Source organism: Orbicella franksi, chromosome 12 (assembly GCF_964199315.1).
Source record: "Orbicella franksi chromosome 12, jaOrbFran1.1, whole genome shotgun sequence".
Taxonomy (NCBI): domain Eukaryota; kingdom Metazoa; phylum Cnidaria; class Anthozoa; order Scleractinia; family Merulinidae; genus Orbicella; species Orbicella franksi.
The window spans coordinates 14151120-14165591 of NC_138156.1; the positions used below are offsets into that span (position 1 = coordinate 14151120).

General features: G+C 39.7%; 1 protein-coding gene across 2 annotated transcripts in view; it reads left to right on the plus strand.

The window, feature by feature from the left end:
* LOC145462409 (uncharacterized) overlaps nucleotides 1-14472 on the plus strand; it is a 112788-nt gene that overhangs the window by 24684 nt on the left and 73632 nt on the right. For both annotated transcript variants that reach the window (XM_081445934.1, XM_081445933.1), the window contains one exon: nucleotides 1632-1709. In XM_081445934.1, coding sequence (XP_081302060.1) covers nucleotides 1632-1709 — 78 coding nt within the window. The remainder of the gene's footprint in view (nucleotides 1-1631; nucleotides 1710-14472) is intronic.

A 14472-nucleotide genomic window follows, 5' to 3' on the forward strand; every position in this document is an offset into this window, starting at 1 on the left:
CTTGATTGGATTTTTCAATGGTGATACCTTCCAACTTTAAATATAAATCACAGTGCACTAAAGCATAATACAGGAGATTGATATCCACACTCTTGTTAGGGATAGACCAAAGTTTCGGGTGTGGTGTATTTTATTGAGATGGGAGTTACCATAGCAACGCAATGACGTTAATGCTGTTTTTACTCATGGTCAATTTTCTTGACATCTAGAGGTTTTCTTTCTAAACTGTGTACTGTACTTGTAGTTTAGATAGTGTGCCTGATGAGTAGCGAGTTTAAGCAAATTCTATCAAAAAATCTTGGCTGAAGTTTTTGACTGGTAACATGAAACAAATCTAATTGAGTCACTCTAGTATATGTTTGCCGGACCTATGGGAAGCACATTTGGAGCGCATGCTATTTTTATGCACATGAACCACATTTGCTGAAAAGTGGAACAAAATTGCTTCATTTGATTGTGAAAAATATGAACTTGAATAAGGTGGCTATTTTGCTTTTTTGTCAAAACTTGGCAGTGTATTTACACTGAGGCAAATATGACTCTGTAATCCTATAGCTAAATAATTTAGCTTTAAAGTACAACATTTCACATTGTACTGTATCTTGCAAACATGGTTGTTACTGTCTGTTGTTGAAATGTAGCCAATACTTGAAAATACACTGATAACTAACTGAAGTAAGATCAATACACATTAACCATTTCACTGTTCTGCTAACAATAAAAGAAGGTATGAATTAATAATCAATATCTCATGAAGAGGAATGACCTTAAGCATTTTGAAAAACAAAGGCCCAGGATATATTTCAGATATTTCTATATCATTGACAAGCCAGTAAGTCAAAAGCGGCATGTAAAAACAAGTCGTTTGCTATGAAGGCATTCATTGCAAATGACTTTGAAACTCAAAGTTGGAAGATTCATTGTTTCCCAATAAAATGTAAATAACATAGATCAGAACTTTTCATTATGGGTCATTACAGTATCAAATATATTGCATGATTGAGAAAAACAATGATTTTGGACAACTCACCTTTTCAATCCCTTTAAAAGCTGTTGTCAGTTGCCTTCTGGTTTGTACCATCTCAAATCTAACCAACACATTGTCGATACCTCAAGCTGCTGCAAAACAATGTTGCTCGATTACCAAAATCAAGATGGTGGTTTTCAAGGAAACTGGCTTAGTTCTCAGGTCTCCTCAGTTTGATTCTGGATAAATTGTACATGACATCATTTATCCAAAGGAATTTTGCATCCTGACATCGAGCAATGACGTCATATGACATCATAGCTTGAAAATGAGTGATTTGCATTTTCATTATAATTATCACCTTGCACCAGATGATTCAAGTAAGATATGACTTAATCCTTGACCAGTGACTGCAACATAACCTCTGTTTATAATCACCTAAGTAATATTCTAAGGTAAAGTATAAGCTAGGAACAGGAAAAAATACCTTTGAACATGATTCTCTCAGCTGAGAAAATTGTCTTACTTGGTACAAAGTTGAAAAATTGTTAATTTAAAATGTCGTGTGTTGACAAAAATATTCGTCTTTGTCATTTTGATTAGTGTTCATATTTTTCCAATGATATAAATGTGGGTTCAATTTAAGTCCAATTATCTATTTTAGGACAACCTACCAGAGCTTTCATTCAATGATGTTAAACATTTCAAGTGGAACTGCACTGGTTTTCCCCAGACACCAGAGGTACTGTCTAGTTTACTTGAGGACCTATTAATTTAGTATTAAGAGTGTGTCCATGAGAAAATGAGGCAGCACCAGGCAGAAGGTGATACAGCTCAAATCACTGATTTTGCTCAAACTTGGCACAAATGTTGGGTTTGGTGAGGGAATGATTGTGGCAAAAAAGTAGGTCAAAATATTTTATTCCCTTTAAGTTAGGGGGACCCCCGACAAAATGGCCATTCGACACTAATTTATGCATATTTAATTAGCCATATTTGGTTCAGTATTTCTACAACAAGAAAAACCATGTGAAAATGAAATCCACTGGATCATGCTGTACAACTATCAGTCTAAAGGCACAGATATTCATTTCAACTGGACAATTTGATTTCTCTCCATGGCTTAATCTTAAGTAAGGTGCATATTTTGTAGTGTTGTGAATAGCCTTTACAGTGCGTTTGCTGAAACCAGGGCCACCCAGACAATGAAATCCAATCAGATGGCAGAACTGAAACAATAGATTCCAACATTTTCAAATCTAGCCAATCAAATGTCCTATTTTCAAATCCAGCCAATCAAATGTCTGGTACAAAACAATGAAATCTCTTAAGCCCAAACCGTTAGTAGTTTCACGTGCTTGCAGATTTAAGAAGAATTATATACTGCCCCACTTTCTATGGGTTGTTTGGTTTAGAAAATACATGGAAAGAAAAGCCGCTTAAGAGTGTCACTCATAAATATATATCGCCACCAGAGTGTGTGGTGTAGGGTTTGAATATTGTCGTGGCTGTTTAAAAGAAACCCTTCAAATGGTCTCTGAGTAGTTTTGCATGTGTACAGGTTTGAAAATATGTAGGAATTGGTAGGGATTATTTTTGATGTAACTGAAAGGAGCTGAAAGCAAACTTCAAGCAGTAGAAATGAAAAGTTAACTTAATACAAAAATGGACTTGTAACTTGAATTCTTTGTTCGCAATATCTTCGACTTTTCCATCCGGGGGAGGTTTGGCGCTATCGTCTTTTGTTTTTGCCTGAGTGATTTTACACGCTGAGGCTTTGATAGTACAGCATGGAAAAAATTCGTGTGAATTCTCCATTTAGATGTTATTTCAATACGCCGATAACCCAGAAAGGGAGCTCAAACGCCAAAATGTACAGCTTCTGAGACAGTGGACACGATGGTTTTTCCGAGAACTGCATGGTAAATAACCGAAAGCTGGGAGTGGAATTTATTATGTAAAAAAATTTCAAAATCTGTTATTCTAGGGTTTTAAACAACAACCGTAAAAGTGATATTTTGTGTGGCATATGTTCACAGTGGAAAACTGTCAATCTAATGAGTTAATCACGCTTGTCAATGTAAAATCTAAAATACAGTAACACAATATTTTCTAACGCGAAAGTACTAACGGCCTGAGCTTGGTAATAGTAGCACAAGCACCACAATGACCAAGTTGAGATTTCATTGTTTTGAACCAGACATTTGATTGGCTGGATTTGAAAATGTTGGAATCTATTGTTTCAGTTGTGCCATCTGATTGGTTTTCATTGTCTGGGTGGTCCTGGTTTCAGTAAACACACTGTAATTGATGGCAAATATCTGCAATAGGCAAAACCAATACACATTTTTCTAACATGGATAGTGAGAGAAATCAATAAAGTTCTCAAAAAAGCCATAAAATGTTAATTTTGGGGACTTCAATATTTTTTCTGTGCTGGCATACTATTCATTGGCCAAAACCAGAACTAATTGAACTGGTGAGTGCAAAACCATGCTAAGTGATGATTTGGGTGAAAAAAAATTTTTCGCGAAAGGGCTTGAATTTTTGCATGTGGTCTTCAGTGTAATAGAAAAACGTGGTCCTGTATTTTTGTCGCTGGTTTTTGCTTTGTTTATAAAGACGCCGCTAGGAAAACCGAGTAGTTTTTCTGCATACGCAATATCTCGAAAACGAAGCGAAGCTTAGCGGAAAAACTACGGGACATTGTTAAACATACCTAAACAAAACTGCATGCGAAATTTGGAGCATTTTCGACAAAGTTCACTTTTGATTAAAATACCTAGGGCCCTTTTCCTGCCGAGGTCTTCAAATAAATGAAGCCGGGCCTTTGTTATGATAAACAGAGCCAACCCTTTGTCATAATAGCCAAGCCAAGCCTTTGTTATAAGTCAAAGTCTCGCCTTGGTTTATTATAACAAAGGATCGGCCCGCCGTGACCGCAAGGACTTCAATTTTACTTAGAAACCAGCAAAATGTCAATTTCACGCAACTTATATAAGCTCAAATTTGTTGATTTCAGGTCAAAAGTGGTTAAAACGTTGACTCATGTTAATGCACGACGGCAAGGATGTTGATTTCTCTTAGAAAGCAGTAAAATGTTAATTTCACGCAACGTAAAAGCTCAAAAATGTCGATTTCAGGTCAAAAAAGGTTTAAATGTTGATTTCATGTTAACCCGTAAAGGGAAGGTTGTTGATTTCACTTAGAAAACAGCAAAATGTTAATTTCACGCAATGTATAAACTCAAGAATGTTGATTTCAGGTCTAAATAGGTAAAAATGCTGATTTCACGTTAACGCGTGAAGGCAAGGATGTTGATTTCTCTTAGAAAACAGCACAATGTTAATTTCACGCAGCGTATAAGCTCAAAAATGTTGATTTCAGGTCTAAATAGGTAAAAATGCTGATTTCATGTTAACGCGTGACAGCAAGGATGTTGATTTCACTTAGAAAACAGAAAAATGTTGATTTAATGTAGCGTAGAAGCTCAAAAATGTTGATTCAGGTTTAAATAGGTAAAAATGTTGATTTCATGTAACGCGTGACGGCAAGGATGTTGATTTCACTTAGAAAACAGCAAAATGTTAATTTCACGCAGCATATAAGCTCAAAAATGTTGATTTCACGTAACGCGTGACGGCAAGGATGTTGATTTCACTTAGAAAACAGCAAAATATTAATTTCACGTAACGTATAAGCTCAAAAGCGTTGATTTCAGGTCTAAATAGGCAAAAATGTTGATTTCATGTTAACGCGTGACGGCAAGGATGTTGATTTCACTTAGAAAACTGAAAAATGTTGATTTAACGCAGCGTATAAGCTCAAAAATGTTGATTTCAGGTCTAAATAGGTAAATATGTTGATTTCACGTAATGCGTGACGGCAAGGATGTTGATTTCACTTAGAAAACAGCAAAATGTTAATTTCACGCAATGTATAAGCTCAAAAATGTTGATTTCAGGTTTAAATAGGTAAAATATGGCGGCCGGAAAATAGTGTTAACATCTGGAACTTACTTTGGTTATCTGGGACAATGACTATCTGCACTGAACAAATAAACATCAAATAAGCACTTTTCCAAATACAGCAACGTCTTAAATGGCTAAAAATCACGAGATAAATACATATTTTTCGACAAACGTGATCGTAGCTTTATGTCACGCACCGCCTAACAGATTAACAAATTAACCCTTCTGCGCAACGTACGGGTCTCCATACATCTGCATGTCCGCTGATCCTAGAAGTTCAAAACACTACAAATCATGCCGATATGAAATAAAATCAACGCAACCTGGATCACAGATCTATGTTACAATCGATCGCTACTTGTTGGCCATTATTATCTTTAAATGAAAAAAGCCGAAACAATCTAGTTACCAGTTCGAGAAACGCGAGCAGAACGTGATCGCAATGCATGCCGGGAAGGGTCTTTACACCTCGTGCGCGGCAAAACATGGCGGTCGATACAAGACAAATTTTATAAGTCTAAAACCAGTTCTCGCTTTCCAAACTTTGACGCTAGCAACGCTTGGCAAATGGGCCACGACTCACCAGAGGGTATTTTTCTTGGGCAAGAACTGCTCTTGGACTTTGCTGCCTGGCTCGATCTGACTTCGAACGCCGATAACATGATTACGGTATATCAGCTGCCTTCGAAGTTTCAGAACACATTTTGATTCTTTAAAACGTGCTGATGACTTACGGGTTTATCGAGGCTTTATGATGCCTCTCAACCACCAGGCAGGCATACAAGGTACTTTAACACAATGCTTAAGATATTAGTTGACAGAGCTCTAATGCGGCACATCTCTTTTTTGTTCGATGGTATTTTGTTTGCCGCTCGATCGATTCACGTGTTGTGCTCACGTCACAATAACTGATGTAAACAATCTGTTCCCAGATTTCCGCTCTATATATGCTGGGAGATTTGATTTTGACTTCATACACTATAAACAGTCTGCCTGTTTGCTGTTCAACAAATAAACTCTAAAGACATGGCTAGGAAAAGCCAAGTATTTTTGCATACGTTATAACTCGAAAACGAAGCAAAAACCAGCGACAAAAATACAGGGCCGCGTTTTTCTATTACATTGAAGACCACATGCAAAAATTCAAGCCCTTTCACAAAAATTTTTTTTTTCACCCAAATCGTCACTTAACATGGTTTTGCACTCACCCCTTCAATTTCGGAATCTTCAACATTAGATATCAGGGACCTAAAATTTGGAATTCTCTTGATGAGTCTGACAAACAATTACTTGATTTTCAATTAAAGAGGAAATTAAAAATACACTTTATTGATTCATATTAAATATTACAATTATTTTAATTAATTCTTTTAAGGAAAACGACCAATTTTTTAAGTTTGCAAGACATGTTTCGACAGAGCTTCTGTCATCTTCAGTTGAATGAATGATTACAAAGCAAGTTGAATAATAAGTAGGCAAAAATGCTAATTAAGACAAATAGTAACAACAAGAACGTGAAAAGGTGTAAGTTAAAAGGATAATTTTAGATTTACATGGTGTAATTGCTGATTGAATAGCCTCCTTTATCTTGAGTTGAAAGCTGGTAGTGGTGTGATCTAAAATATGAAAGCAGTCTATTGAACACAATGAGTGACAACGTTCAGAATTCTGAAGATGTTTGAAGATGTGAGAGGCCCTATCAACGGCTAAGTGCTCACGTACGCGTGTGGAAAAATGTCGGGAGGTTTCGCCGACATAACAGGCATTACAGCCCGCACATGTAAACTTATGAACCACACGTGAACGAAGCCCGTCGGGGATAGGGTCTTTCACACCAAAAAGGTTACCTATCTTGAAGGAAGAAAAAACTAATTTGATGTCTAAATCATTACAATAGCGCTTGATTAAGTGTCGAATCTTCTTCTGAGTGATGACAGAAAAATGGCCTATGTATGGCAGCTTAAAGTAAAACGTGGGCGAGGTGGTAAGGGGGTAGCCCCGGGGACAATGATTGCTATGGGTCCCAGTGATGTAACGGTTAACCACTTTTTCAATTAAATGGGCAGGGAAAAGGTTCTTTTTGAGAATTTCAGTAAGCTTGGTTATATCCTCGTGCGAAGCAATCCGTGTTAGAAATTTGGGTCGTTTTGTTTGTTTTTTTCCCTTCATGGTAGTTGCAAATTGTAACGCAAGTTGTTATTGGCTACAGGTAATTACATTGTAGCCAATGGTGGCTCCTGTTGCTTTTCATCCGCATTCAAGGTTGATTTTTTTCGCTACGTGGAAGGCTTCCTGCAGTAAGCTCTAAGGTGGCTTCACGAGATACACAAACCCTCAACTTGTCACGAAATGTGAGCAAATTATATGCGTGACAAGTTGTGATTTTGATGAATGAGCAGCAAAGCCAAAATTTGTTGCTCAAATTAGACCCACTCTGTACTGATTGCAACTATAAAGTTGATCACACAAGGTGAAAAACTCGAAACATAGGCCAAGTTGAGAGTTTTTGTACTGAACATATCGTCGCCGCCTTTAAGCGGCGATATACAAGATACGGGTTTTTGTTTCTTGTATTTTGCCGCCTTTAGAACTTAGCTTAACACATTCATTTTTTTGTAGTGCACGTTAGGTGGACTGCATGTGTTCAAAGAAAATTTGAAGGTGTATATTTACATGTAATAAAGAACCATCAAAATAACCTCTTGTTTAGTTATTATAAATTTGGATTTCATTGTTTTGAGCTTAATTTATTTTTGCATTGCTTTGATTTGAAATATTTAAACCTGAACAAGCATTTCAAACGTTTGAGGAAGGACTTATTGTTTACCCTGCAACTTACTTGATCTTACCAAATGTCTCAAACGTATGTTGTTTACGCTAGCACTCAATTTTAAGAACAAACAAAGCCATACATAGCAAGCCGAATTAGAACTGTACGGCTCGTAGAAACATGGAGTAACATTCGCAATAAACTGTTCAGAATAATAGAAAAAGAAGAAGAAGTCCTCATCGATCCGGTATTCTAGCTCACGATGAATCTGTTGACTTATCCGTACGGAACAAACAGCGGTGGTTAGCTCGAGTCTCGGGATGGTTACAGGTTTGAGAGGAGCTACTCACGATTTTCCCATCACGAAAGCGCAGTGGACCTTGTTTGCATCAACTACGAGACGTAAATAGCTACACTGGCCATAGCCCCGGACGCTTGCGTCACTGAAATGGTGCAGCTCTGCTCTGACGACTTGACCGAAATCTTTAGGCTTGTAACACCGAGGAATCGTGATGCTCTGTAGTTTCATCAGTTCCATTCTCCATTTCTCCCATCTCATCTTCGTGTCTTCTGGTATTGGATCGTCCCAGTCCAAATGGAGACTGCATAACTCTTGCAGTATTGACTTTCCTTGAAGCATTAGGGGGGCTACAAAACCTATAGGGTCATATATAGAGCTTACGGTCGACAGGATACCTCGTCTCGTGCATGGTTTGTCTTGCAGGACGACGCTGAATTCGAAGCTGTCAGATTCAACGCACCATTGAACTCCTAGTGTGCGTTCTAAGGGAAGTGCGTCCAGGTCTAGGTCTATCTCTTTAACTCCCTCTGCCCTGTCGCTCTCGGGGATGTTCTTGATTACCTCTTTGCTGTTGGACAAGAACTTGTGAAGATTGAATCCTCCTTGGTGGCACATGGCTTTTACATTTTTCACCAATTCTACTGCTGACGCTGCTGTAGCGACTGACTTCAAGCCGTCATCTACATAGAAATCGTTTCGCATGAAGTTGGCTGCTTGTTCACCGTATTCTCCCTCGAAGTCATTCGCGGTTTGCTTGAGTGCAAAGTTGGCGCAGCTTGGTGATGACGTCGTGCCGAACAGGTGAACTGTCATGCGATAGTCTACAGGATCTTTAGAAAGATCATTCTCCCACCAGAGGAAGCGAAGCAGGTCACGGTGCTCGGGATTGACATGGACTTGATGGAACATGCCCTCAATGTCACATGTCACAGCAACGGGTTCTTGTCGGAATCTCAACAAGACACCAGTAAGGTTGTTCGTCAGTAGAGGACCTTGCAACAGATTCTTGTTCAGAGATTCCCCATTGTATTCTTGGCTGCAATTAAAGACTATTCTTAACTTCTTTTTCTTCGGATGTCTTGTACCGTGATGATTAATGTAAAAGGTCATGCCGGAGTTTGCATCAGCATCACTCGGAACCCTTTCGGCGTAGCCGTTTTCAATCATGTCTCCCATGAACTTCATGTACTCTTCTTTGTATTCTGTTACTCGGCGACGTAAACCGTTTCTTGAGGTGGTACATGCATTGGACAGCGTCATCTCTGTTGTTAGGGAGACCTTTGAAGCTTTCCTTCAACAGGAGTGGACGTTCGTAGTGGCTGTCGTCACGTCTGTGTATGCGCGTCTCTGCGATGTTTAGAAACCTCTTGCCTTCCTTGGAGAGACTTTGCTGAGCCATGTGCTTATTTTCCGCAAAGTCCATCTTAAACATTTGATTTACATAGCAGGGGTTTAGAGCCTCCTTTGTCTTGTCTTCCAGGATAAAACTAATGTGGCTTGTTTCAGGCGCGTTCTCATGTGCTATAATCCTGTTGCACGTTGCTACGCCGTCTTCATCTAGGGGGGTCTCTGAAAGACTGGCTGGTCCGACTATGCACCAACCAAGGAGTGTTCGGACTGCGTATGGATCTTCGCTTTTACCAGCTATCACTTCCTTTGGTTTAATCACCTTCGGGCAGTTGGATCCGATCAGTATTCCAACGTCGAGGTTTTTGTCTAGTGGAGGTATTTTGTCCCTTATTTTCTTCAGGTGTTGCCACTTGTCTGCTACTGCTGGGGTTGGGATTTGGTCCTTTCTGGATGGGATTATGTCTCTTGCATATGCCTTAGGGAGTTCGACCTGCGCGTGTTTGTCGGGGCGCTCCACTATCAATCCGTCGATATGGGATACAGGGATTACTTTGCGGCCATGCATTGTGCTTAAATTGAGACTTGTGTCGACTCCCTCAACTCCAAGCTCGCTCTTTACCTTATTTGTCACGAACGTCGTGTCACTAGCGTCATCCAAGAGTGCGTACGTTTTAATTTCTTTGCTGGGATTATCCTTATGGTACAGGACTACAGGCACGATTCGAGACATGATGATGGCGTTCGATGTACCGACAGAACTGTGGGAGACGCTGGCAGCGTTTGAGTGAGCAGACTCGGCAGCGTGGTCTGGTTGCAAGGGTTGGGGTGGATTGCGTGACGACTGAGCGCTTGGCGGAGTTTGCTTGCTGCGTGTCTTTGACTTTAGAGTCGCTCCGTGTAGCAAGGTGTTGTGATGCTTTCCGCACTCACCACAGGTTTGCTTGGATGTGCAGTCAGCGGAAACGTGACCCGCTCTGAAGCATCTGAAGCATAGGTGTTTCTCGATGATGAGATCCAACCTCTTGTCTGCAGTAGCCTTGGTGAAATTGCTGCACTTCGCTATTGTATGTTTGCCATTGCAGGCTGGGCAGGACTGTTCGCGCCACGATGTGGCTGCTGATTGTGTCTGTTCAGAATGGCCTACTGGAGTAGTAGAAGTGACCAAGGATTGACTTGGATTGATTCCACCTTGATGCCTCGACCTTGTGCCACGGGTGTTGTCTCTAACTGGGCCGTTCCTTTTCCTTTCTCTCTTAAGCACGTCTGGAGAAAAGATCGGGTCGTTTGCTACTTCGGCTTCTTGTTTGACAAACTTTACAAAGTCCGTAAAACCCACGAGCCTCTTTCCCTTTACCTGAGTCTCATGAGCGGACCTACACCACTTGACGCCCGAGTACGATGGCAACTTGGCGGAGATCGACTGTAGGATCTGAGTAGAATCCAGCTCCGACATAGATTTCATAGTCTTCATAGCCTCTTCACAGCGTACCAAAAAGTCAGAGAATTCCTCCAGTCCCTTACTATCGCCATCACTGATCTGTCGCCAACCTCTAAGTTTCTTTTTGTAGTCTTCGGCTACCACCACAGGGTTTCCAAAACGCTGATCGAGCAGTTTCTGGGCTTCGCTGTATGCAGTTTCAGAGTTTGTCGCTAGGAAACCTTTAACCACCTCGTTGGCCTTGCCGGTTGTGTATTTTTCTAAGAAGAACAATTTGTCCTTATCAGCGGGGACGTTGGCGGCGATAATACTATCAAATGCGGTCAAGAAAGCCGGATATTCGAATGAGTTGCCGGAAAATGTTGGAGTCTCCTTAACGGGGAGGTGAAAGGTCCTTTGTTGATTGACTAGCGCTGAGCTTAATTGCGTTTGTTGGGCTTGAAGGTTGACCAGTTGGTTAAGGGCGAAACTTATACTAGATGATGGTTAAAAGTTCTGTATATTGTTTGCTGGTTGCTGGCCAAAGTTGTCTGGAATCGTGTTAGGCACAAAAGGAGGGCTGTTGGTGTTCATTTCCTGTTTTGCAATTCTTGTCATGATGGCTGTCGGTTGTTGGGGGCTTATCTCCTTGTCCTCGAGTTTAATTCCCTGTTTTGTTTGCGTGTTTAATTTATATTCTTCATCTAGAATTTCTTTGAACACACTTTCTTCTGCCTTTGCGAGCGCATACTCCTTTTCTAGTTGAATGCGCCTGAGTTCATTTTCCTTTTCCAGAAATTCCATTTCTATTTTGACTTTAGCTGCCTTTGCTGCGGCGTCCGCTCTAGCTTGAGAAACGGAACGCGAGGAGGACCTAGTCAACCCTTTAGATGACTTGGATCTTACTTTTGATCTATGGCTCGACGAGGCGCTAGATTTGGTGAAAAGCGATCCTTTTTCAAGGCGCTGGATTTGTTCACAAAGCTTCATTCTTTGTTCGGTAAATTCTCGGTCTCTAACGTCATACCACTGATAGGATTCTTCCCTTTCTGCGGGACTATCCAGCAGACTTTTGTATGTGTAGCACGCTTGATTAAAGACATCTTTTAGAGAATCTAATTCATTGCGTTCGACTTCCAAAACTTCTAATTCCATTTGGGGATCTTCATGTAGTTTCTTAATGTGATCTAATTTTCTTTTAAGATTTCGGAAAGCTGTTTCTTTTCTTTTTGCTGTCAATTCCTTTAGAAAGCTCTTTCCCTTCTCTGAGAACTTCTGTTTTCGCTTTGAAATTTTGACATTGAGTTCTGACTGGGCAATGGGCACGACATTTTCTCGGTCTTCATCAGTGTCTTCATCAAGAAACGATGCCAGATCTTCAGGTGTGGATGCGATGCTCATTGTTTGTCATGAAATACCGATGACGAATTTAGAACAAGCCTCGATGTTTTACTGTAATGTCAGGTTCACAGCGACTGTTGAAAGGCTGAATTGTCACTTGCTAGACAACTTGTCGCGATGAGACTAGTGTGTGTGGGAGATGCTTTACTAATCAAATAAAGCCAGAGATCACGGAAAATCAGCTGTGATTGACGGTGATTTAATTGACGATAATCGAACGTAAACTGAAATATAATGTAATGAATAAACTAATTACTAGATAATAGAAGATTACAAGATGACAAGAGTCACGAAACAATAATAGCAAACATTCCAATCATAACTGCGATATGACAATACTTCCAGTCAAACTTCTCAGTAAAGATACAATTAAAATCATCAGTGATCCCAAGCAGATACGCATACTGCTAACTGTCCTAATACAATAAATGATAACACTCTAAAAACTTGAAAGCAATAAAATTGTATGATGCGATAAAAACGTGCTTGCGTGAGCGCCACTGAAAGCGATGTGGGAATTTACTAGCAAGGAAAGGACTTAACTGAATTACCAGAGATTCTTATAGGAAAGTTGCTAAATAGAAACCTAACCTAGGGGGAGTGTGAACTATAAAGATCTATCGCTAAAAACAAGATGAAATAACAACTTTGAAAACTGGGGCCCTGCCACGTGTTGGACTTAGTACAATAGGCTGTTGTATAAAAAAACCAGAGACTAAAGGTTCTTAAGGTTAAAAAACGTCAAAACTTGAAACTTATACTAAAAAGCAAGCATAGAAAACAGTTTGTACTTACACATCGGTTCCCGCTTGCACTCTAAATAGTCAAGGGTAGCTTAAAACTTAATTTACTTGAAAACACGTACTGTGCATGCACGATAACTGAAACTTGAACTACTGGCGGGAATATGCCGCTAACACTATCTATATACGTCCACATGTAAAAACTGATGACGTCATTGCTAAGCAACAAATTGGCGAATCAGAAAGAGTTAAGATTACTCACTTAATTAGAGAAGCCTCGATATAGTGTTCATTATAGCAGGTTCTGTTCTACATTGCAAAATATATTGTTTTAAAATTTGAGTGCATGGCATTAATGTCCTCTGCATCACAAGCAACATCATGATGCAAGGGCAGGAAGGCCAAGATGGGAACGGCAGTAGATGCAGGAAATTAACTTTTGCATGCTCTGTTGCCAAAGACAAAATGCTTTAAGTTGTGTAATTTTTGTATAGGATGGTGACGTCAATAACTCTCGGGCTCTTCATAAAAGCTTTTCATAAAACCAGGGACATCCCTTTGAGATAGTATAGAAATATTAGCTAGTTAAGCTTAAACGATGGTGAACAGATGACACGGAACTTACTCTTGTTTATATATGTAAAGCAAACCTTCCTGATCTGTTGGTGTTTAATATTGAAAGAATCCAGAATTTCCGTATGAAGAATTTATGTGAACGTTCTTTGTATCGACCTGGTTCAGATAGCTATTTGTCAGCAGAGCATTTTAGAATTGATCCTGCCTGTAGCTGAAACAAATATTTATAATAAAACAAACATTACGTTGAGTTCTGGGTTGTATGAAAACATGAAATAAACATCAATTTGCAAATGTGCATTTTATTTGCTCGAAAGCTGCTTTGAAGGCACGTAACAATCGTATTTCCAATCAAAACCTTTCGTAAACCAATCAAAATCATGCAAGATCATTCAAGAACAATGTCTTGGCACATTCGCTGATAGCTGTACCTGGTTATATCAGAAAAAAATGGAAAACTTTGTCTACTCACCAATTCCCATCACTTCGAAGAGCGTGGGAAAACGAGTCTGCAATGTCATACATACGGTCAGCGGTTAGAGATCGTAGTCGTTGATAATGCTCTGTAAACACTGTGCTTCTGCTAGCAAATTTATTTTTTTTCCCTCCGTTTTGACAAGCAACTCCCTCTTACAAACATTGACAGGTTTGACTAACCAAAAGTCTACCAACAAATCAATTGTGACCAATCTTGTTCCTCTCACTCGTACAGTCAGTCATTCGGGCATTAATCGGGAAGCGATCTTCGCACATCCGAAGTTTGATTAAGTATGAATATTCTTTTGCTACACGATTTTGGTTAACAGACATGCTCAATGACATAGAATCTACAGCCCTTCAGCCGTAGATTCAAAAAGCATTCACCATTTTCACTTAATGTCATTACTGGGCATCACTCTTCACATAGAAACCAACGATGATCACTGCAAACTTAAAAAAACCATCCGCGTTAAGGCCTCTAGGCCTCTTGTTTCCA